At 36.6% G+C, this 26,400-nt stretch overlaps 1 protein-coding gene and 1 pseudogene across 11 annotated transcripts in view; both read left to right on the top strand.

Annotated features, from left to right (window-relative positions):
* Nucleotides 1–26,400, top strand: part of ATRX (ATRX chromatin remodeler) — a 357,519-nt gene that overhangs the window by 278,215 nt on the left and 52,904 nt on the right. For all 10 annotated transcript variants that reach the window (XM_053579351.1, XM_053579357.1, XM_053579356.1 and 7 more), the window contains 2 exons: nucleotides 6,235–6,341; nucleotides 22,170–22,278. In XM_053579351.1, coding sequence (XP_053435326.1) covers nucleotides 6,235–6,341; nucleotides 22,170–22,278 — 216 coding nt within the window. The remainder of the gene's footprint in view (nucleotides 1–6,234; nucleotides 6,342–22,169; nucleotides 22,279–26,400) is intronic.
* LOC128577217 (zinc finger MYND domain-containing protein 11-like) lies at nucleotides 8,945–10,792 on the top strand (annotated as a pseudogene). The gene has a single exon (XR_008377527.1). The product of XR_008377527.1 is annotated as a zinc finger MYND domain-containing protein 11-like (transcript).

Below are 26,400 nucleotides of genomic sequence, written 5' to 3'. Positions count from 1 at the left end.
CTCAAAATTATAAAAGTCATACGTAGTATATGGATCCCACAGTCGAAGTAATACTAAATGGGGAAAAACTGAAAGCATTTTCACCTAGATCTGGAACCAGACAAGGTTGCCCACTTTCACCACTTCAACATAGTGCTAGAAGTCCTCACCAGAGCAGTCAGACAAAGGAAGAAAATCAAGGGTGTCCAAATGAGGAAAGAAAAGGTGAAATTATCACTGTTGGCTGATTAGATGATCTTATATCTAGAAATCCCAAATATCCTGCCAAGAGTCTCTTAGAATTGATAAATAAATTCAACGAGTCTTAGAGATTAAAAAGTTAATGTATACAAATCAGTTGTATGGCAACAACTGTCAAGCTGAGAATCAAATGAAAGACTCAATACCTTTCATAAGAGTTACAAAGAAAATAAAATACCTAGGAACATATTTAACCAAGGATGTAAAAGATATCCATATGGGAGAAATATGGTCACTTAGGAAAGAAATCATAGACGATGTAAACAAATGAAAAACTACATCATGCTCTTGGATCAGTATAATCATCATTGTTAAAATGTCCATAGGACTCAAAGCAATCTACACATTCAGTGCAATCCCCATTAAAATACCATTATTTTAGCCAGGCATTGTGGCAGGCATCTGTAGTCCTGGCTACTCAGAAGCCTGAGGCAAGAGAATTGCCTGAGCCCAGGAGTTGGAGGTTGCTGTGAGCTATGTGACGCCACAGCACTCTACCGAGGGTGATAACGTAAGACTCTAAAAAAACAAACAAACAAAAAACTATTATTTTTTGCTGATATAGAAAAAATAATTCACATGGAACCAGAAAAGACCTTGTATACTGAAAGCAGCCTTAAGCAAAAATAACAAATGGGAAGTAATTAATTTACCAAACTTCAAGCTATTCTACAAGGCTATAGTAATCGAAACAGCATGGTGTGTGCACAAGAACAGAGACATAGACCAGTGCATAGAAACAGAGGACCCAGATTTAAATCCATTCTTATGTTGCCATCTGATCTTTGACAAAGTAGACAAAATGATACATTGGGGGAAAGAATCCCTATTCAAAAAGTGTTGCTGGGAAAATTGGATAGCCACATGTAAACAACTGAAACTGGATCTACACCTCTCATCATTCATGTAAATTAACTCATGGATAACAGACCTAAGCCAAATACATAAAACTATAAGAATTATAGAAGAAAAAGCTGTAAAAATTCTTATAGACATCAGCCCAAGGAAAGAATTTATGAAGAAGACTTCAAAAGCAATCACAGCAACAACAAAAATAAATTAATGGGATTTGATAAAGTTAAAAAGCTTCTGCATATCTAAGGAAACAATTAGCGCAAATAGCCAACCTACAAAATGGGAAAAAATACTTTGCATGCTATGCATCCCATAAAGTGCTGATAATGAGAATCTACAAACAACTCAAACTAGTCAGCAAGAAAAAACAACCGCATTAAAAAGTGGGCAAAAGATACGAACAGAAACTTTTCATAAGAAGATAGACAATGGCCAACAAACATTTGAAAAGTGCTCAACATCTCTAATTGTCAGGGAAATGCAAATCAAAACCACAATGAGATAGATACCTTTTTTTTTTTTTTTTTGTAGAGACAGAGTCTCACTGCACCGCCCTCGGTAGAGTGCCGTGGCGTCACACGGCTCACAGCAACCTCTAACTCTTCGGCTTACGCGATTCTCTTGCCTCAGCCTCCTGAGTAGCTGGGACTACAGGCGCCCGCCACAACGCCCGGCTATTTTTTTGTTGCAGTTTGGCTGGGGCTGGGTTTGAACCCGCCACCCTCGGCATATGGGGCCAGCGCCCTACTCACTGAGCCACAGGCGCCGCCCCTAGATAGATACCTTTTAACTTTATTGAGAATGGCTTTTATCGAAAGTCCCAACATTGCACATGTTGGCATGGATATGGAGAGAAAGGAACACTCAATACTCTTTTGGTGGGACTGCATACTAGTACAACCTGTATGGGAAGTAGTATAGATACCTCAAAGAACTAAAAGTAGACCTGCCATTTAATATACCAATCCTACTACTCGGTATTTACCCAAAGGGGAAAAAAAAGACTTTTTTTTTTTTTTTTAAAGACACCTGCATTCAAATGTTTATAACAACACAATTCACATTTGCAAAGATATGGGAACAAGCCAGATACTCATCAATTTGTGACTAAGTTAATAAAATATGGTATATGTATACCATGGAGTACTACTCAACCATAAAATGGATGGAACAAATATCTTTTAACAACCTGGGCAAAATTGAAGATCATTCTTCTAAGTGAAATATTCACAAGAATGGAAAAACAAACATCACATGTACTCATTAAATTGGAACTCTTTGTTAAATACTTGGGTGCACATATGGAAATAACTCTCATCAAAAATTACGTAAGTAGGAGAGGATGGAGAAATTCACACCTAACGGGTACAGTGCACACTATCTTGGTGGTATACATGCTTATAACTTTGAAATGCTATAAGAGAAATTTCTCTAACCAAAACATTTGTACCTCTGTAATATTCTGAAATACAGTTTAAGAAAGAACTAAAATTACTTTTTATTTGACTGCTATGTAATAATTTTAAAACAGTGGAAGGATTTTAATTTTCTTTTAGTTTCCTGCCCAGGGCAGCAATTTCTTTTACCACGTACAGTATAGATGTATACCTCTCCTATAATAGAATATTTGCCATCTCAGAATGCTACCTACAGTGAATACCTCACTTTGTTAGAATATGTATCCTTATCTTTAGCTTAGACACTACTCCTCTAGATGTCTCGCCTTTGGTCTAAAGTACAACGTATGTACTATTTTTTTTAATCTTAATCTTTTTTTTATATTAGCTGAACAGATAGATGTTATCAGTCTTAACACTATAAAAATATGCATTTCTAGAATTTTTATTAGTGCTATTCTTTGTTTAACATTTTAGTATGGAAATTTTTAAACATACCAAAAAGCAGAAAGAATTTTATAGCATATACATATATATACCCATCACTTATATTTAACATTTTAGTATACTTTATCATATAGGTATCTGTTTAACGCTCCATCCCTCTATTCAGCCATCTCATTTCTGTGATGCATTTTAGAGTAGTTTCAGATACCATGACTACTATTTAAGTTCATTTCAGACAATTGCATTCATCTCTCTTGTGACTTTCAGCCTTTCCTTCTCATATCCTTGGTCCGGTGTTTGCATGCCATAATTTCAGTCCTGATCACATGGTCATGAATATACTTCTCTTTTTTTGTTTGTTTTTTAGCACCCATCTTAAGAAACTGAGTTCTTATTAACATAGAGTTTGATTCTGAACCCTGTACTTTTTCATTCATGCTGTCCAAAATAGAGGTGTTTTGTCAACATCTAAATAGCACTAGTGGTCCATATTGAACTTGGTCAACGAAGAATCTTTTATTTTAGAAGAACTGCTGTCAAATCAGATCTCCCATTCTCTATTTGTACAACTCATATGAAAACTTGATATTTCAGAGAGGAAGAGATAAATATATTCTAGTGATTTTAGCCAATTATATGATATTAAATGTTTAACAACTGGTTCTCCTCCACACAATAATAAAAAGAAGCAGCAAGCACATAAAAAAAGAAACACCCTGATTTTTAGCATTTGCTATTTCCATCATATAAAGATGTCCACCATAGCCAATTTAGAGCTACCAGCTTTACATAAAAGAGATGTTAAGCAAAAAAAAAAAAAAAAAAGAGATGTTAAGAATCAGGTTTTCTACTTCAAGGTAGTTACAGCCAACTTTAGTACACCACTGATTTCAGCCCAGCCCTTCTGACTTGTTTGTCATGTAGATGTTGGATTTTGATTGAATCTTTATTCCCAGCTTTTTTTTTTTTTGAGACAGAGCCTCAAGCTGTTGCCCTGGGTGGCATCACAGCTCACAGCAACTTCCAACTCCTGGGCTTAAGCGATTCTCTTGCCTCAGCCTCCCAAGTAGCTGGGACTACAGGCACCTGCCAGAATGCCCAGCTATTTTTTGTTTGTAGTTGTCATTGTTGTTTGGCAGGCCTGGGCTGGATTTGAACCCGCCAGTTTTGGTGTATGTGGCTGGCTCCTTAGCCCCTTGAGCTACAGGCGCTGAACCTATTCCCAGCTTCTTGTGTGGTAATTTGATAAGTATTTCTTTTATATTTCCATGTGAATCATTAATAAAATAGATTAAACCAAAGTGGTTTATGCAGGTATGAAAACTATCATAAATCAGGACAGTAGTACTTCACATTATTTGCAACTAGAAAAGATTAACAGAGATAACCATTAATATTTAGATATTCAATCCTAACAACTCTACCTTTTTCACAGTGAGACTTGTCTAAATTCAGTGGCTTCCAGAACCAGCCTTAATTACTAACTGAATCAGATCAACTTCTTTCTAGCACAGTAACCCAAATTCTAGATTAATTCCCATTAAATAATTCATATTTCTAAGACGTTAAGTTTCCTACTTATAAGGATTATCATAAACTTAATTTATAGCTCATAAAGAATCAATTCAATGAAGTTCGTGATTCTAGAAAAGATCAAGGGTCAAGGTACAGGCCTGCACCAGTAGCCTGTTCTTACCAGCATTTTAGAAGTACACAACTATGAGATAGTATCCTCCAACAGTGAAAAGCTCAGCAAGCCATACAATAGAAAATATAAAATGTGTGTAAGTCCAATAGTTATTTCATAGCTTCATTTGTTCTTTTTATTTATAATAAATCTGAAGATATCTAGCAGTATGTGTTGAAGATCTTCTGGAGTTGTAAGCACCTCCTTCTCTTCTAGTATAGCTTTCAGAATCAAAACTCAAAGCATGCTTACTGCAGGTATATATTTTCTTATGTACTTACCTACTTTTGCTTCCATTTATAAGGTAGAGAAGGAAGCCTCCTACATTTTTTTTTTCATTTCCAGTGGGTAATTATGTCCATTTACGTCTCACTAAGTAGTGATTAGATTGATTAGATCAGAGTGGTTTGTAAACGTTCTCAGAGCCCATTTAAAGTTGATGACATGGAGCAGAAGGTGAGGAAACAGGTATTTTTCCTTCTTCTCCCATAATGCCTAAAGCAGCTTTCTTTTGTAATTTATTTTATTTTTATGTTCATACCATAATGTTTTATATGGAATAAAATATTATTATGAACAAATAGTTTTTATGCCTAAAATAGAAGTTAGAAAACCACTGAGATCAAGAATCAGGAATTTGTAGAGATAGTTGAAATGGAATGACATAGTTGAAATGGAATGTCAAAGTGTTATTCAATAGAGTATATATAGTAGAACCTATATAATTGACCGTCTCCTCATGTTAACCTAATTTTCATAGGCCAACATGCACTGCACATATGTATTGGTACAGTAGGCCTAATTCCTTATGTTGACCACCTCCATAGGTTGACCAGTTCTTTTTATAGTCCCCTGGGTGGTAAACCTGCAGAGGTTGTACAGTACTTTCAAATTACTAAAGTACTTTTAATAGGAAAAACTTTTTCTTGCGTTCTTTAAACGGTATCTTTTGCAAAGGCAAAAGATTTTAATTTTGATGGAGTCCAATTTATCACCTTTTAAAAAATCAATTATACTTTTTGCGTCATATGTAAAGAATTGTTTGCCTTACCCAAGATATGAAGATTTTTTTCTGTGTTCTTCCAGGCATTCTGTAGTTTTTGCATTTTATATTTAGATTTGTGTTCCATTTTGAGTTAATTTGTGTATAAAGTATGAGGTATAGGCCAAAGTTAATTTTTGTTGCATATGGATATCCAATTTTGCCTATTCTGTTGTTGACAAGACTGTCTTTTTTTCTATTGAATTGTCTGTGCCCTATTGTCAAAAATCAATCATACAGTATAGCTCTACATGTGGACTCTATTCTGTTCCATTTATCTGTGTCCGTCCCTTCACTATTACATTGTCTTGATTACTATACCTTTTTAAGCATTGAAATCATGTAGAGTTAGGCCTCTAACATTGTTTTTCTTTTTCAGAATTATCCTGACTATTCTGTATGAGGCATTCTCGTATCAGTTTTATAATCATCTTTTTAATTTCTACACAAAAAATTTGGCTGCAATTTTGGTTACAATTGTGTTAAATTTATAGATCAATTTATGAAGAAATGATATCTTTACTTGGTGAATCTTCTAATCCATGAACACTAATCTGTTTTTTTAGCCTTGTTTTTAGCCAGTCCCTCATATCTCTGGACTTGATTGAAGATTTTCTTGAATTGGCTAGTAGGGAGAAGACAGAAGATAAAGATAAACCTCTTATTTATAAAGGTGAGCTACAAACATTTCTATAGTTTCTTTTTAAAAATACTAATTTAAACATACCATGTAGTAATTTTAACAAATTTTTATTGTGTATATTTGAGGTTTACCACGTGATGTATAGTATATATAGATAGATGGATAGTAAAATGGTTACTATAGTGAAATGGATTAATCTGTCTATAACATCACAGTTTTTTTTTTTTGTTGTTGTTGTTGACAAGAGCAGCCAAAATCTATTTAGTTAACAAAAATCCCTAATACAATTGTCTTTGTTGTTGCAATTATAGGATAAATTAAAATTTCTGTTTTCGTAAACAGCTTTAATCAAGTATGTACTTCATGTGGTATATACCATTTACCTATTTAAAGTATAGAATTCAAAGGTTTTAGTGTACTTACAGATGTATATAACCATTACCAAGTCAGTTTTTGAACATTTAATTTAATTTATTTTTGTTTTTTGTTGTTGTTGTTGTTGTTGTTCAGGTGGAGTCTCACTTTGTCACTCTAGGTAGAGTGCTGTGGCATCAGCCTAGCTTATAGTAACCTTGGACTATTGGACTTAAGCAATCCTCTTGCCTCAGCCTCCCAAGCAGCTGGGATTATAGGTTCCTGCTACTAGGCCAGGCTAGATTTTTTTTCTTATTTTTTATTTTTAGTAGAGATGGGATCTTGCTCAGGCTGGTCTCGAACTCCTGAGCTCAAGCAATCTACCTTCCTTCACCTCTTAGAGTGGTAGGATTATAGGTGTGAGCTACCACATCTCACCTTTTTGAACATTTTAATCACCACCAATAAAACACTTAACCCTTTATTTTTTCCCTTTTCCCTACTCAACTTCTCCCCACTAATCTACAGGTAGTCCCTGGGTTATGTATGAGCAAGATAAGTTCTGTAGGTTTATTCTTATTCAAATTTGTATGTACATTTACCTGTAGCCTGTAATAGCCTCCATTTGTAAGTGTGAGTCATATGCCAGTCAGATGTTTGTAATGTGGGGATTTTAATTGTAATAGCCTCCATTTGTAAATGTGAGTTGTGCATAAGTCAGATGTTTGTATTGTGGGGACTCCTATACTTTGTGTCTCTAATAGATTGACCTATTCTGTACTATTCATATAAATAGAAATGTGTAATGTATATTATTTTGTGACTGGCTTCTTTCACTTCACAAGCAGGGTTTTGAAGCCTTATTTTGTACACCCATGTTCACAGCAGCATTATTCACAATGGCCCGAAAGTAGAAGCAACCTAAGTATCCATCAACCATAAACAAAATGTTTTAAATCTATGTAATGAAATATTATTCAGCCTTATTAAGAAAGGAAACTTTGATACATGGTATAACATAGGTACTTCTTTTTTAATTTCAAATTAATATGAGGGTACAAATTTTCAGATTACAGTGTTCTCACTTCCAAGGTAAAGTTCTGATTGTAAAAGAACCCCTGACCCAGAGGGCGTGCTGTGCGCCCTCACATTGTGCCCAGTAGGTGAGATGATCCTACCAAATTCTTTCCCTCCTTTTGTCAGTCATCCTTCTCCCTCTTTCCCTTCTCCCCTGCCCCCATACAAGACTATATTTGTGTTTTATTGTTCATATGAGCATGTAATTGTTTATATCTTGGTTTCATATCGGTACTGAATACATGGGATATTTATTATTCCATTCTTGCCATATTTCACTAAGAATAATATTTTTCAGTTCCATGCAGCTAAACATCAAAGATGTAAAGTCTCCATCTTTTTTTTTTTTTTTTTTTTTGTAGCTGAATAGTATTCAATGGTGTACGTATACCACAATCTGTTGATCCATTCCTGCATTGAATGGCATTTGGGTTGCTTCCATGACTTGGCAATAAACATTCTGGTGCAAATGTTTTTGTGGTAAAACAATTTTTGTTTTCTGGGTAGGTACCTAGTAATGGGTTTGGGGAATCAAATGGAAGGTCAACTTTTAGTTCTTTGAGAATTCTCCATATTTCTTTCCATAAAGGTTGTATTAGCTTGCAATCTCACCAGCACTGTAGAAGTGTTCCCTTTTCTCCACATCCATGCTAGCATCTGCATTTTTGGGACTTTGTGATGTGGGCTCATCTTACTGGAGTTAGGTGATATCTCAGAGTGATTTTGATTTTGATTTCTCTAATGATTACAAACGAGCATGTTTTTCATGTTTGTTGACCATTCGTCTGTCTTTTTTCTAGAAGTTTCTGTTCAAGTTTCTTGCTCACTGATAGAAGGGGTTATTTCCTCTTGGTGATAAATTTGAGTTCTCTGTAGATTCTAATTATTAGGCTTTTGTCAGATTTATTACATGCAAAAATCTTCTCCCATTCCAAAGGCTGTCTGTTTGCTTTGTTTGTGGTACCCTTAGCTATGCAAAAGCTTTTTAGCTTGATCAAATTCCAGTTATTTATTTTTGGTGTTGCTGTAATTGCCAAGGGGGGGGTGTCTTCCTTATAAAGTTTTTTCCCAGGCCAGTATCTTCAAGTGTTTTCCCCACACTGTTGTCTAAAATTTTTATTGTTTCATCTCAAATTTATATCTTTGGCTCTGCCCTGCGGGCCCTGCTCTGCGCAGACACACACTAAAGAAGTAAACAGGTCATGGCACATTTAACAAAAAGACGACAGGTGGATACAAAAGCTATCCAGCATCTTTGGGCAGCCATTGAGATTATACGGAACCAGAAACAAATTGCCAACATTGACCGTATTACAAAGTATATGTCTCGAGTCCATGGCATGCATCCAAAAGAGACCACCCGTCAGCTTAGCTTAGCTGTGAAAGATGGTCTTATTGTTGAGACTCTGACAGTGGGCTGCAAGGGCTCAAAGGCTGATATTGAACAAGAAGGATATTGGTTGCCAGGAGATGAGATTGACTGGGAACCAGAAAATCATGACTGGTATTGTTTTGAATGCCATTTGCCTGGAGAGGTGTTGATATGTGACCTGTGTTTTTGTGTGTATCATTCCAAGTGTTTGTCTGATGAGTTCAGGCTTAGAGACAGCAGTAGTCCCTGGCAGTGCCCAGTGTGCAGGAGCATCAAAAAGAATACAAACAAACAGGAGATGGGCACATACTTGAGATTAATCGTCTCCCGCATGAAGGAGAGGGCTATCGATCTGAATAAAAAGGGGAAGGACAACAAGCACCCCATGTACCGGAGGCTGGTACACTCAGCTGTTGATGTTCACACCATACAAGAGAAGGTGAACAAAGGGAAGTACCGGAGCTATGAGGAGTTCAAGGCCGACGCGCAGCTGCTGCTCCACAACGCCATGATTTTCTACGGAGCACACAGTGAGCAAGCTGACATTGCGAGGATGCTTTACAAAGACACATGCCACGAGCTGGATGAACTACAGCTTTGTAAAAATTACTTCTATTTGTCAAATGCCCGTCCTGACAATTGGTTCTGCTATCCTTGTATACCCAATCATGAGCTGGTCTGGGCTAAAATGAAAGGTTTTGGGTTCTGGCCAGCCAAAGTCATGCAGAAAGAGGACAATCAAGTTGACGTCCGCTTCTTTGGCCACCACCATCAGAGGGCCTGGATTCCTTCTGAAAACATTCAAGATATCACCGTCAACATTCATCAGCTACATGTTAAGTGCAGTATGGGCTGGAAAAAGGCCTGGAACTGGAACTCCATCAGCGTTTCCTTCGTGAAGGAAGATTTTGGAAGTCAAAGAATGAGGACCGAGGTGAGGAGGAAGCAGAATCCAGCATCTCCTCTACGAGTAATGAGCAGCTAAAAGTCACTCAAGAACCGAGAGCAAAGAAAGGATGACGTAATCAAAGTGTGGAGCCCAAAAAGGAAGAACCAGAGCCAGAAACTGAAGCAGTGAGTTCCAGCCAGGAAATTCCCATAATGCCTCAGCCAATCGAGAAGGTCTCAGTGTCCACTCAGACCTGGAAGCTAAGTGCCTCTTCCCCATGGATGCTGCACCGTAGCACCCAGACTGCGAGCGACGGCGCGCAATGACTTCAAAGACCGGATGAAATCTGACCACAAGCGGGAGACGGAGCGCGTTGTATGAGAAGCTCTAGAAAAGCTGCGTTTTGAAATGGAAGAAGAAAAAAGACAAGCTGTAAATAAAGCTGTAGCCAACATGCAGGGTTAGATGGACAGGAAATGTAAGCAAGTAAAGGAAAAGTGTAAAGAAGAATTTGTAGAAGAAATCAAGAAGCTGGCGACGCAGCACAAACAGCTAATTTCTCAGACCAAGAAGAAGCAGTGGGTAAATATTGGTGTTTCTTTAGAACTTTGTTTCTGAGATGGCATCATAGGTGTGATGGAAATCAGTTCATAAGAAACAGGTGGCATATGCAAAAATTATTCCTGAAATAAGATCAACTGTGAGGTTGTCAACTTTAATTTTAAAAATTTTATTAAAAGCTCTAAAATGGGCCAGTTGTGATGGCTTACACCTATAATCCCAGCACTCTGGGAAGCCTAGGCGGGTGGATCCCTTGAGCTCAGAAGTTTGAGACCAGCCTGAGCAAGAGAGAGACCCCATCTCTACTAAAAATAGAAAAATTAGCCAGTCATTGTGGGGGCCCCTGTAGTCTCAACTACTTAGGAGACTGAGATGGGAGGATCTCTTGAGCCCAAGAGTCTTAGGTTACTGTATGCTAAGACACCATGGCACTCTATCCAGGGTGATAGACTGAGACTCTGTCTCAAAAAATAAACGAATGAATGAAAAAAAAAATTAAATCTTTTACCCAGCGAGAATCAATTTTTGTCAATGGTGAGAAGATTAGGTCCAGTTTCAGTCTTATATATGTGTATAACCAGTTCTCCCAGCACCATTTTTTAAATAAAGATTCTCTTCCCCAGTGCATGCTTTTGTTAGGCTTATTTTTTTTATATTTATTTATTTATTTATTTTTATTAAACCACAGCTGTGTACATTAGTATGATCGTGGGGCACCATACACTTGGTTCATAGATCGTTTGACACATTTTCATTACATTAGTTAACATAGCTTTTGTAGCATTTTCTTTTGTTAGGCTTATTAAAGATCAAATGATGAAATGTGTCTTGGTTCATCTCTAGATTCTCCATTCTAATCCATAGACCTGTGTCTCTATTTTTTGTGCCAGGACCATGCTGTTTTGATCACTATAGACTTGTAGTATAACCTTAAATCTTCTAATGTGATTTTCTGTTTGGAGCTTTTTCTGGTTCCATATGAATTGAAGTACTATTTGTTCAAATTCTTTAAAGTATGACATTGGTGCTTTGATGGGAATTGCATTAAATCTGTAGTTTGCTTTGGGTAGTATGGACATTTTAAGAATGTTGACTCTTCCTAACCATGAGCATGGTATATTCTTTCATTTGTTAATATCTTCTGCTATTTTTTTCTCAGGGTTTCATTGTTCTCTGTAAGGAGATCTTTCATGTCCTTTGTTAGATACATTCCCAGGTATTTCATCTTCTTTGGCAGTACTGTAAAAGGGATAGTATTTGATTCTTATTCTTGGCATGACTATTGTTAATTAAAAAGGGTACTGATTTCTAGGTATTGATTTTGTATCCTGAGACACTGCTATATTCCTTGATCACTTCTAAGAGTTTTGTAGTTGAGTCCCTGAGGTTTTTCATGTGTAAGATCATGTCATCTGTGAGGAGTGATACTTTGACCTCTTCTGTCCCTATTTGAATACATTTGATCTCCTCAGGACTTCCAACACTATGTTGAATAGCAGTGGCAATAATGGGCATCCTTGTCTAGTTCCAAATCTCAGTGGAAATGCTTTCAGTTTTACTCTATTCAATATGATATTGGCTGTGGGTTTGCTGTAGATGGATGGCCTCTATCAGTTTAAGAAATGTCCTACTGGGAGGTGCCTGTGGCTCAAAGGAGTAGGGCGCCGGCTCCATATGCTGGAGGTGGTGGGTTCAAACCCAGCCCTGGCCAAAAACTGAAAAAAAAAAAAAAGAAAAAAAAAAGAAATGTCCCACCTCAGCCTATTTTCTGGAATGTTTTTATCATGAAGGGATGCTGGATACTATCAAAAGTCTTTTCTACTTCAATTGAGAGAATCATATGGTCTTTGTTTTTTATTTTATTTATGTGGTGAATTATACTTATGGATTTACATATGTTGAACTAAGGTTACATCTCTGTGATAAAACCCACTTGATCATGGTATATAACTTTTTTAATGTGTCATTGTAGTCTGCTTGCTAATATCATATTGAATATTTTTGCATTGATATTCATTAATGATATTTCTCTATAGTTTTTTTTTTTTTTTTGTATTTTGTTGGGTCCTTTCTTGATTTGGGGATCAGGGTGATAATTGCTTCATAGAATATGCTGAGGAGGATTCCTTCCTTCTGTATATTTTAGAATAGATTATGCAATATAGGAACCAGTTCCTTTTCGAAGGTTTGATAGAATCCTGGTGTGAAACCATCTGCTTCAGGGCTTTTCTTTTTGGGGAGATTTTGTATAATTGATACTATTTCAGTGCTCGATACTGGTCTGTTCACAATTTCCAAGTCTTTCTGGTTGAGTATTGGAAGGTAGTGTGCTTCCAGGCATTGGTCCATTTCCTCTACATTTTCATATTTGTGGGAATAAAATTTTTTATAGTAATCACTGAGAATCTTTTATATATTTTTGTAGTATCTGTTGTTATTTACCCTTTATTGTTTATGATTGACGTTATTAGAAATCTTATTTTTCTGTTTCTGGTTAGTCTAGCCAAGGGTTTATCAATTTTATTAATATTTTCAAAGAGCCAACTTTTTGTTTCACTGATCTTCCAAATAATTCTTCTGTTTTCTATTCCATTTAATTCTGCTCTAATTTTGGGTATTTCTATTCTTCAGCTGGGTTTGGGGTTGGGTTGTTTTTCCTTTTCCAGTAGCTTGAGATGACCCATCAGGATTCCTATTTGCTTTCTTTCTGTTTTCTAGATGAAGGCATCTGATGCTACAGATTTCCCTCTAAGGACTGCCTTTGCTATCCCACAGGTTTTTTTTTTTTTTTTTTGAGACAGAATCTCAAGCTGTTGCCCTTGGTAGAGTGCTGTGGCATCACAGCTCACAGCAACCTCAAACTATTGAAATTAAGAGATTCTCTTGCCTCAGCCTCCCAAGTAGCTGGGACTACAGGCATCTGCCACAACGCCTGGCTGTTTTAATTTGTAGTTGTCATTGTTGTTTGGCCCAGGCTGGATTTGAACACACCAGCTGTGGTGTATGTGGCTGGTCCCCTAGCTGCTGAGCTACAGGCGCCGAGCCTATCCCACAGGTTTTGATACTTTGTGGCTTCATTATCATCTTGTTACAGAAAACTAATGATATCCTTCTAATCTCATCTTTGGCCCAGCTATCATGCAGCCTAAGCATTTTTAGTTTCCATGACTTTGAGTATGAAGATTTCTGTTTCTGTTGAGTTCAACTTTTATTCCATGATGGTCTGAGAATATACAAGGAATAATTTCTGTTCTTTTGAATTTGTTGAAGTTAGACTTGTCTCCTAAGATATAATAAATTTTGGTGGATGTTCTATAGGCTGATGAGAAGAATATGTATTCAATTTTGTTAGGATAAAATGTTCTAAATATGTCTGTTACATCCATTTGTTCTAGGGTTATGTTTAAGTCAATTATTTCTTTGTTTAATTTCTGCTTGGAGAATCTGTCCAGTACTGCCAGTGGGGTGTTAAAATCTCCCAGCTATTATGGTACAGGAAAGTACCATATTGTTCAGATCCATTAGGGTTTGCTTTATAAATTGAGGAGCATTCAGGTAGAATGTATAAATGTTAATTTTTGAAATCTCTTCTATTGTGTGCTTTCCTTGACCAGTATGTAGTATTTATCCTTATCTTTCCTTATTTTTGTTGGTTTAATTCTAACTGTATCTGCAAATTAGATTGCAACCCCAGCTTTTTCGTTTGTTTTCATTTGATTTCCATTTGCCTAGGTTACTGTTGCCCATCCCTTCACCCTTACTCTTGTTTTATCCTTTGAGGTAACCTGAGTTTCTTGGAGGCAACAGATATGTGGCCTGAGTTTTTGTGTCCAGCCTGCCAGCCTGTGCCTCTTTAGAGGAGAATTCAAGCCATTCACATTAATTTAGAGAATTGATAGGTATGGTAAATTTTGGTCATCTTGTTTTTTAAAGGTCCAGAGCTTATTTTTATCCTTTTCACCATTGTGGAAGCTGTGTGTTGTTCTTAAATTTTTGGGTGAGTTTACTTTGGTGATAGATCATCATGCTGATAATTATGAAGAACTGGTCTGAGTACTTCCTGAAGAGCTGGTCTAGTTATGGCACATTTCCTCAACATAAGGATGTTAGTAAACTATTTGATTTTTTTCCAACAGAAATGAAACTCAGTTTAGTGGGATGTAGGATCATGGGCTGAAAATCATTTTGTTTAAGAAGGTTGTAGGTCAATGACCATCCTCTTCTGGCTTGAAAAGTTTCAGATGAAAGATCTGAGGTCTTCCTTATATTTTTTCCTTTGTAAGTAATACTTTTCTTACACTTGGATTCTCGCAGGATTTTCTCCTTCATAATTAACATTGACAGAATTAATTACAACGTGTCTAGTAGATGCTTTGTTTGGATTGAGTTGTGCTGCGATTCTGAAACTATCTGCTATCTGAGTTTCTGTGTCTCTCAAAATATTTGGGATGTTCTCACCATAATGTCTTAGAGTAGTGCATTTGTGCTTTTGGGACCATCTTCTTCTTCAGGAAGCCCTATAATTCAGATGTTTGATATGTTGAAATGATACCATAACTCTCTCAGGGAATATTCTGTTCTTGTTCCTTTTTTCCCCTGCCTCTCTGAATGCTTGGGATAGTTCAAAAGTTTTGTCTTCATTTTCCGACATTCTTTCTTCTCCCTGTTCAGCTGTATTTCTGATGGTCTCTACTATTCAAAGCTCCTCGAATGCTTTTTTAAATTCCTTGAGCTCTGATATATCTTTCCTCATTATGTCCATATCCTTGGTTACTTTTTCTATGAATTCATTGATGTCTTGAGACAATCTCTGTACTATTTTTTTTATATTTCCATTTATTCCTCCATTCCAATCATCTTATTTGCCATTTATGTTCTGATTTCTATTTCTGACATTTCAGCAATTTCTTTGTGGGTGGTATTTTCTGTTGTATCTCCTTTGAAATCCCTTGGGGAAATTGATCTGCTATGATTTTTCATGTTGTCAGAGTTCTGTTAATTCCTCCCCATGAGTGTTTTCAGCTTCTTTTTAAAAATACGTTAAATATGCTTTTTTAGTTGAAATGATTGGTTGTCCCTGAATAGTTGTTGAGAAATAATCTAATAGGGGACCCTTAGGAAGCAGTGTACTAACATGTCTTGCGGTGGGGGTGAGACTGGCTTTGGAGGCCCCAGGAACTGGAGCTAACCACCCCTTCTCCACTGAGCTGGAGCTTGTGGTTGTCACTTACTGCTTACAGCCTTGCAGAGGTCCCTTTCAGGGCTATAGCCTGAGATTCTGAGGGCCTGCTTAGTGAGATAACACAGCCTGGCTCTGTCTTGATGTCAGCCTACCCTCTACCCAATCCTGAGGAGTCACACTGTTACGCTAGAATCTGTGCTGGTCAAAGGTACAGACGCTAGTAGCTCTACCCACACCAGAGATAGCTGAAGGAGGGTAATCTGCAGATAAACCTGCTGGTTCCATCCTTCACTGTGGCAATGCTACCACTGCTCTTACAAAGTCAGACAAGTGGTGAATCACCAGTCCCAGACAGTGGCTCCAGGGGTACAAAAATCAGTGGACAGCACTGGCCCAAGTTCTGGTGAAAGTTGGTCAGGCAGTGGGCACTGCTCACCCAATCATGCTCAGAAGGTGACCTGGTGGGTACCACTGGCCCAGATTTCTAGTCAAAGTCGCTAAGTCAGTGGACCCTCCCAGTCGAGCTCAGAGGTTGAACTGGCAGGCCAAAAACAGAAAATTGTGGGCAGATCTGCCTGAGGAGCTGGAGAAGGTTTGTTGTGAGCAAGAGGAGGCAGTTTTTGTTTCTGTGTTTTCTAGTCAGAAAGAGACAGGAAATTTAGCTCCTCTCCCCTCCAAAGTTAGGATTGCGGTCCACAAAATGCCTGGGCTTCTCAGTGGACTCTCAAGACACTCTCACTTCCGCAGGGGCCAGTCCTTCAGGCAACTAGGATGGGGGGAGGTTGAGCTGTGTAAAAAGTATTGCAGGAAAATATTCGCTCACTTTTGTGCCAGCTGGGATAGGTTGTGGGACCTCACTGGTGAAGGAGGACTGGGACTTTGCAGCACTCTCACATGGGGAAAGGTGAGAAGTCTTTTTTTCCCTGCTAGATTGCAGGCTGCTAATGGCAAAGCCCACCTCAGAGCTCCCATTTGGGGGAGAGGTCTCCCATCCTCTTGGCACTGGGCTCGGTACCTGATCTTTATTGTCTTTCTTTTTCTTTCTTATTCCTAATGCTTGACTTAGCACTTTCTTCTCTCTCTGCTCAGCTCCCCACTTTGAGCTTCTCTGAGTCCTCTTCAGTCCAGTATCTCTCCCTCTGGACAGGAACCTCTGGTGAAAACTGCTTCTAGTTAGCCATCTTGACTCCTTCCCCAACATAGGTGCATCTTTAAAACAATATGTATAGTGAAATAAACCAGTCACAAAAGAACAAATACATGATTCCTATTACTTGAGGTTACTAGAGTAGTGAAATTCATAGAGATTTAAAATAGAATGGTGTTTGCCAGGGGCTGTGGGAAGGGGAAGATGGTGTGCAGAATAACAGATGATTCCACAAGGCTTCCCAGAGTGCCTCATGGTATGTCGGAATTTTGTCTGCCTATTAAAATTCTGTTTTTGAATACATATTACTGTTAATTATCCATTTTTGCATCTCTGTCTAGCACTAAGCTGGATATGTATGTAGTAGTAGGTCCATAGTAAGTAGTTTTTGAACTAGCAAGGAAATGGATTACCCATATCTGGATCTTCACTAATTTTATTTACATAGAGAATAATGCTCTAGTGATGGATTTTTCTTATGTGCCCCTTATATTTCAGTGCTAGGTATACATTAGCACTTTTTATATTTCTCATCCTCTTCTTTCATTAATTCTAGTATCCCTTATTGGCATGTCTTTAATATATATCTGTGTAGTATGTTTTTGTAATTCCTTAATTTGTATAGTTATAGTCTTAGCTTCAATCTATTTTTGTGTTATCACCATGCATTAATTTTGTTACAGAACAATCTTTGTTCTGTCCTCGTTAGTATAGTGGTTAGCAAAAAAAATAGAGTCTTTGTTCTGGCAGTATTTCATTTTTTCTGCCACCATCAATAAATGAAAAAAATGTCTATTTTAATATGGATACCTATAGTACTGTAATTACATATTTCCCCATATTTAATGAATAAAAACAATTCTCATTGTTCTAATTTATATTTTTTGACCACTAATAAGGTTGTATATTTTGCGTATGCCCACTAGTTTATTTCTAATTGTATAAATGGTCTTCAGCAAATGTTTGTTTTAAGTATCAATCAGGTTGGTCTATCTTCTAAGTTACTACTGTTACCACTACCACTACCATTGTGTGTTGAGCACTGAAGTAGGCTCAAGTGGTACTGCAGGAAATCATTACATAGTAGTAAGGGGGATCAAATATATACAATATTGGCCATAATAGAGATAGCTATAATTTGCTATAGGATCAAATTAAGTGTTGAACAAGCTTTTGTTATTATTTGGGGGTTTTATTTTGTTTTGTTTGTTTTGAGACAAGTTCTCTCTCTGTTGATAGTCTAGCTTATTACACTGGTGTCTTCATAGCTCAGTGTAACCTCAAACTCCTGGGCTCAAGTGATCCTCCTACTCTGGCTTTCCAAGGAGATGGGACTACAGGCGTACACCATCATGCCTGGCTAATTTTCTTAAATTTTTGTAGAAATGGAGTCTCAACCTGACCAGCTCAGGCTGGTCTCAAGTAATCCTTGGCCTCCCAAAGTACTAGGATTACAGGCATGAGCCACGAAGCCCAGCTTCAATAAGCTTTTAATTACTTTGTGGTAGGGACTATTCTGGGTGAGATTTTTGGAAAATATTGACTCATTTAACCCTGATACCAACCCTATGCAATCAAAAGGTACCCTGATTATTGCTATTTATTTAGATAAAGGAACTGAGGCCTGGGAGTTTAATTACTTGTCATACTGAAAATGTTGGTAAATGGTGAAACTCATTTTAAACTCCAGAGTTTGTATTCTTAACCAGTAACCTATACTGACCATTAGGTTGTAAGTGTTGGATTCATGGAGGTGGTAGTAGAGAGTTTTCATTTGCATTATCACAAAGGGTATATTGAAATTCTTTTTAAAATAATTATATAATTTTTGATTCATTTATGATAACGTATTTGTCTTAATAATTATTGTACTGAAGTTAACAGTTAATGCAAATTTGACTCTTATCTTGTTATACAACCATGTGTCTCAAATTTTTTTTCCTTAGATATATATGCCTTTTTCTAATCGAAATAAATAAAAATCATAAATGAATAAAATTACTGTCATAGGCATTACTGAATTTTAAGATGGAAATTCTAGGTTTTACATATCTGTAAAGATATGGGTAAATGATGAATATGTAGGAAAGCATCTTTTTAACTAATGTACCAAATTTAAATAATTTGCTAAAAAGACTTAAATCTTAGTTTTGTTAACCTGTCTTTATGTTAAGGCTAAAAGGCAGTGTTTTCGACCTTTTTGTTTTTTTTTTTAATCTCATGGCACACTTGAACCTATAGTTGAACTTGAACATGGCACACTTAAACTATGTTGATCAAAGAACAGAGTAAAAAAAAAATATATACTTATTGTGCTTCCTTCAAAAATAATTAATGATCTTTAAAAATTTTCAGGGCAGGCTGGGCAAGGTGATTTACACCTGTAATCCTAGCGCTCTGGTAGGCCCAAGCGGGTGGATTGTTTGAGTGCAGGAGTTGGAGACCATCTTGAGAAAGAGTAACACCCTGTCTCTAAAAATAGGTGTTTTGGCATGCACCTTTAGTCTCAGCTACTTGGGCGACTGAGGCAAGAGAATCTCTTGAGTCCAAGATTTTGAGGTTGCCGTGAGCTATGACATCGTGACACTCTACCAAGAGCGTCAAAGTGAGATTCTGTCTCAAAAAAAAAAAAAAAAAAAACATTTTTTTTTTTTTTTTTTTGCAGCACACCTAAGATCCTCTCACATCAGTGTGCCATGGCACACTGGTTAAAAATCACTGCCCTAAGTCATGGTAATACAAATTTAGCTTAGATGGGAAATAGTAATATATATTTTTTAATTAATATTAAATCATAGCTGTGTACATTAATGCGATCGTGGGGCACCATACACTGGTTTTATAAACAATTTGACACATTTTCTTCACACTGGTTAAGATGGCCTTCCTGGCATTTTCTTAGTTATTGTATTAAGACAATTATATTCTACATTTACTAAGTTTCACATGTACCCTTGTAAGATGTACTGCAGGTATAATCCCACCAATCACCCTCCCTCTGCCCATCCTCCCCCTCCTCCCCCTTCCCCATATTCTTAGGTTATAACTGAGTTATAGCTTTCATATGAAAGCCATAAATTAGTTACATAGTAGGGCTGAGTACATTGGATACTTTTTCTTCCATTCTTGAGATACTTTACTAAGAAGAATATGTTCCAGCTCCATCCATATAAACATGAAAGAGGTAAAGTCTCCATCTTTGTTTAAGGTTGCATAATACTCCATGGTGTACATATACCACAATTTATTAATCCATTCGTGGATCGATGGGCACTTGGGCTTTTTCCATGACTTAGCAATTGCGAGTTGGGCTGCAATAAACATTCTGGTGCAAATATCTTTGTTATAATGTGATTTTTGGTCTTCTGGGTATATACCTAATAGAGGAATTAAAGGATTGAATGACAGATCTATTTTTAGATCTCTAAGTGTTCTCCAAACATCTTTCCAAAAGGAATGTATTAATTTGCATTCCCACCAGCAGTGTAGAAGTGTTGCCTTTTCTCCACATCCATGTCAACATCTCTTGTCTTGGGATTTTGTGATATGGGCTAATCTTACTGGAGTTAGATAATATCTCAAGGTAGGCTTGATTTACATTTCTCTGTTGATTAAAGTAAATATAATTCAGCACATAAACAAATTAAAAAACAAAGACCATATGATTCTCTCAATTGATGCAGAAAAAGCTTTTGATAATATACAGCATCCCTTCATGATCAGAACACTTAAGAAAATTGGTATAGAAGGGACATTTGTTAAACTGATAGAGGCCATCTACAGAAAACCAACAGCCAATATCGTATTGAATGGAGTTAAATTGAAATCATTTCCACTCAGATCAGGAACCAGGCAAGGTTGCCCATTGTCTCCATTGCTCTTTAACATTGTAATGGAAGTTTTAGTCATCACAATTAGGGAAGAAAAGGCGATCAAGGGAATCCATATAGGGTCAGAAGAAATCAAACTTTCGCTCTTCGCAGATGATATGATTGTATATCTGGAAAACACCAAGGAGTCTACTACAAAACTCTTAGAAGTGATCAAGGAATACAGTAGCGTCTCAGGTTACAAAATCAACACTCATAAATATGTAGCCTTTATATATACCAACAATAGTCAAGCTGAAAAAACAGTTAAGGACTCTATTCCGTTTGCAGTAGTGCCAAAGAAGATGAAATATTTGGGAGTTTATCTAACAAAGGACATGAAAGATCTGTATAAAAAGAACTATGAAACTCTAAGAAAAGAAATAGTAATATATTTTTTTAAATGAATGAATTAGAATAGGGTGGTGCCTGTGGCTCAGTGAGTAGGGCGCCGGCCCCATATACTGACATTGGCGGGTTCAAACCCAGCCCCGGCCAAACTGCAACAAAAAATAGGTAGGCACCTGTGGTCTCTGCTACTTGGGAGGCTAAGGCAAGAGAATCACCTAATCCAAAGAGCTGGAGGTTGCTGTTTGCTGTGATGCTACAGCACTCTACCGACGGCAACTATGTCTCTAAAAAAAACCAATTAGAATAGAAATTATATATGATAAAATATAATCATATCATATATAAACATATCAAACATATCATATCATATATAAACATATCAAACATATCAAATATAAACATATAAACTCTAAATCATTTGGTGTTTTAGTATTAATACAAGTCTTGGGTAAAATTTCACTCTCTAAAATCTACATATTAGATGACTAATTTATGAAGTCACAATCTTTTACACACATACAAACAGTACTTGTGAGGTGGTGACATATATTGACATTTGTGGCTAGCCTATAGAATAGTTTGGAGCACATAGTAGGTATTCAGTATATATTTGTTCCAGTGAATAAATAAAGGCATTCTTTGTCTCCGGATTTTTATCTGAGCATTATCATATTGTTAATAAGAGGGCCAGGAAAACCTGGCCATATGTATTTATTTAAAAGCAAGCCTCATGAGAAAAATGTAATTTAATCTTATTCTTAGGACAATTTTGAAGGATTATAATCAAGGAAACCCTTTTAAGTAATTCTTATGTAGATGAAATAGGTTTTAAAAATAGTTGCATATATCAATATCTATTTGAATGAAATCTATGTTGAATTTATTTGTATAATTACTTCTTGATTAAGAGAAGTATATACTGTATTTTTCTATAAAAATAGAATTTATATATATATATATATATATAACCCACTTTTAAATTGTGAATGAGGAGGAAAAAATAGTATTAGCAGAGCAATTTATTAATCCCTTTTGTGTGTTTTGTTGCATCTTAAGGTGAAGGGAAGTGGCTTCGAAATATTGACTATTACCGATTAGATGGTTCTACTACTGCACAGTCAAGGAAGAAGTGGGCTGAAGAATTTAATGATGAAACTAACGTGAGGTAGGAAAAATTTTCTGTGTGTGTGTGTATATACATATTTATATTTGATACATTCTTGCTCTGTTGCCCAGCTAGATTACAGTGGCATTGTATAGCTCACTGCACACTAAAACTTCTGGGCTCAAGTGATCTGCCTGTCTCAGACTCCCAAGCAGTTGGGACTATGGACACAATCCACCACACCTACTATTTTTTTCTATTTTTAGTATAGACAGCATCTTGCTCTTGCTCTTGCCCAGGCTGGTCTCAAACTCCTGGCCTTAAATGATCCTCTTGCCTTGGCTTCCATAAGTACTAGGATTACAAGTGTGAGACACTGACTCTGGTGTATGTGTGTATGTATGTGTATATATATATATATACACACACACACACACACACATGTTGGTGTATATAGACATACATATTTTAAATATTGATTTAAAATTTTACACACAGTAAAATTCACTTATTTTAGTGTATACTTGTATGATTTTCGACAAATGCAAAATACAGACAACATACAAACCAGTTTCATCACCCTTCTCCTGCATCACCAGATTCACTCGGGGGATCACATAGTTTATGGCCTTTTTTTTAAAAAATTAAATCATAGCTGTGTACATTAATGCAATTATGGGGTACAATGTGCTGGTTTTATATACAATTTGAAATACTTTCATAAAACTGGTTAATATAGCCTTCACTGCAGAGTCTCACTTCTTTCACTTAGGGAAATGCATTTGTAATTCATCCATGTTGCATATGTCAATAGTTTGTTCCCATTCATTGTTGCATAGTATTCCACCGTAGAAATGTGTCACAGTGTAGCTGTTTCTATTTGACAGACATTTGAGTTGTTTCCAAAGAATTAAACTCTTAAGTTGCTCTAACCATTCATGTACAAGTTTTTGTGTATAAATAGGTATTTACCTAAGTGAAATGAAAACCCAGGGTTGCAATTGCCAGGTTATATGGTAAGTTTACATTTATCTTCATAAGAAACTGTAGAATAGTTTTCTAAAGTAACTATTCAAATTTTCATTCCTACCAGCAACATATGAGAGTTCCAGTTGTTTTGTATCCTTGTATGCACTTGGTATTTTAAAAATGTTATTTTACTCACTCTAATAGATGTGTGTAATGGTATCTCTTGTTGTTTTAATTTGCTGTTGCTAATGATAAATGATGTTGAGCATCTTTTCATGTACTCTTATTGAACATTTTTATATCATCAAATATATAGGATGTCCCAAAAGTCACTACACATAGGGAAAATGGTATATTGTAGCTAAATGTATCTTCATTTACAAAATATATGTGTTGGCCTCTTCTTTGTAAAATAGGCTATATGATATAGCTTATTGCTTCTAGGCTGCAAACATGTACAGGATATTACTGTATTGAATACTGTGGCAATTGCAACCCATGATGAGTAATTGTACATCCAAATGTATCTAAACATGGGAAAAAATACAGTAAAAGGCTGGGTGCGGTGGCTAATGCCTGTAATTGTAGTGCTCTGGGAGGCCTAGGCGGGTGGATTGCTTGAGCTCAGGAGTTTGAGACCAGCCTGAGCAAGAATGAGACCTGGTCTCTGCTAAAAATAGAAAAAATAGCCAGACATGGTGGCACATGCCTATAGTTCCAAATACTTGGGAGGCTGAAGGAAGAGGATCCCTTGAGCCCAAGACTTTGAGGTTGCTGTTAGCTGTGATGCCACAACACTCTGGGGCAATAGAGTGAGACTCTGTCCTAAAAAAAAAAGAGCAATAAAAATAAAATCCTCCAACAAGTATTTCTTTTTTTTTATTAAATCATAACTGTATACAATGATATGATTATGGGGCATCATACACTCACTTCATAAACCATTTAACACTTTTTTATCACAGTGGTTAACATAGCCTTTCTGGCGTTATCTCAGTTACTGTGCCAAAACATTTACATTCTACATTTACCAAGTTTTGCAAATACCCCTGTAATATGCACCACAGGTGTGATCCCACCGATTCCCCTCCCTCTACCCACCCCCCCCTTTCCCACTTCCCCCTATTGTTAAGTTGTAGCTGGGTTATAGCTTTCATGTGAGAGTCCCAAATTAGTTTCATAGTAGGGCTGTGTACATTGGGTATTTTTTCTTCCATTCTTGGGATACTTTACTAAGAAGAATATGAATACTATGCAGCCTTAAAGAAAGATGGAGACTTTACCTCTTTCATGTTTACATGGATGGAGCTGCAACAAGTATTTCCTTTGAGTATCATATTGGCAAAAGTTTCAGATTTGGGAGCATGTTTTTCAGATTTCTGGATTTGATATGTTCAACATATATATATATAAAATGGATTTGGAGGGTTACTCTTAAGTAACTGAACCCATACAGATTAAATCTACAACTGTCTGTGTATATTCTAACATCTTATAACTCAGTAATTTTCAGAAAATAGGATGTAAATAATAATCCTTGTTGATGCTAAAGTGAACTGAAAGACACATTAAGATAAACTTGAAGGTAATGTTACCTGGAAATAGTGTTTAACAGCCTCAGCTAACTTGATACTGTTTTCTGTTTGTTTGTCTTTTTATTTAAAAGTTATTGTAGATTCTCCTGAACTTGTAAAGGTAGTACAGAAAGTCATATGAACCCTTCACCTAGTTTTCCCTAATAGTTAGATTTTATATACCTAGAATATAATATCAAAGCCAAGCAATTGATACAGTTTCAATGTTTGTGTATATCTGTGCTTTTTAAAATCACATACAGGGTGGCGCCCATAGCTTAGTGGGTAGGGCCCCGGCCACATACACCCAGGCTGGCAGGTTCGAACCTGGTGGGGGCCAGCTAAACAGCAATGGCAACTGTAACAAAAAAGTAGCCAGGCATTGTTGAGGGCACCTATAGTCCCAGCTACTTGGGAGGCTGAGGCAAGAGAATCACTTAAGCCCAAGAGTTTGAGGTTTCTGTGAACTGTGATGCCACAGCACTCTACCCAGGACAACATAGTGAGACTCTGTCTCAAAAAAAAAAAAAAATCAATAGTCAGGCCTTGTGGCAGGCACCTGTAATCCTAGAGGCTGAGGCAAGAGAATCGCTTAAGCCCAAGAGTTTGGATTTGCTGTGAGCTGTGATGCCAGGCACTCTACCGAAGGCCACATAGTGAGACTTTGTCTCAAAAAAAGAAAAAAAATCACATATGCATAGTCAAGATACAGAAATATTCCATCACCACAAAGATTTCTTTTACTACCCTTTTATAGTCAAATCCATCCTTTAATATCAACTTCATCAGTATCCCTAACCCCTGACAATAACTTATCTGTGCTCCATCCCTATAATTTTGTCATATCAAGACTTATATAAATGGGATCATCTTTTTTTTTTTTTTTTTCAGTTTTTGGCTGGGGCTAGGTTTGAACCCACCACCTCTGGCATATGGGGCCAGGTGCTCTACTCCTTTGAGCCACAGGCGCCGTCCTAAATGGTATTATCTTTTGAGATTTTTTTTCAGTCAGCAAAATGCTCTTGAGTTCCATCTAAGTTGTCATATATATCAATAGTTTATTTCTTTAATTACAGAGTAATAATCCATGGTATGGATGTACCACAGATGTTTAACTATTCATTTACTATAGGATATTTTAGTTGTGTTTATGTTTGGCTATTACAGATAAAGCTGCTGTGACCAATGTGTTCAGGTTTTTGTGTGGACCTAAGTTTTTATTTCTCTGTGATAAATGCCCAGGAGTATTATTGCTAGGTCACATGATAAGTGTGTGTTTAATTTTTTAGGAAACTGCCAAACTTTTATCCTGAATGGATGCACCATTGTGTATTTTTGCTAATAAAGTGTGAGAGATCAGGTTTCTCTGCATCCCCTCCAACATTTGGTATTCTTACTATTTTTATTTTAGGTATTCTGATAGGTGTGTAGTAGTAGCTCATTGTTGTCCTAATTTACATTTTCCTGATACCTTGTTATCTAGAATATCTTTGAAAAGATATTAAGATAAGATATCTTTTCAAATAAGAGAAAGATATATTTTCTTTTTTTGTAGAGACAAGAGTTTCACTTTATCGCCCTTGGTAGCTGTCACACAGCTCACAGCAACTTCCAACTCCTGCGCTTAGGTGATTCTCTT

This window comes from Nycticebus coucang, chromosome X (assembly GCF_027406575.1).
Source record: "Nycticebus coucang isolate mNycCou1 chromosome X, mNycCou1.pri, whole genome shotgun sequence".
Taxonomy (NCBI): domain Eukaryota; kingdom Metazoa; phylum Chordata; class Mammalia; order Primates; family Lorisidae; genus Nycticebus; species Nycticebus coucang.
Note: the sequence above shows the minus strand (reverse complement) of the source record. Positions and strands in the feature narration are given on the sequence as shown.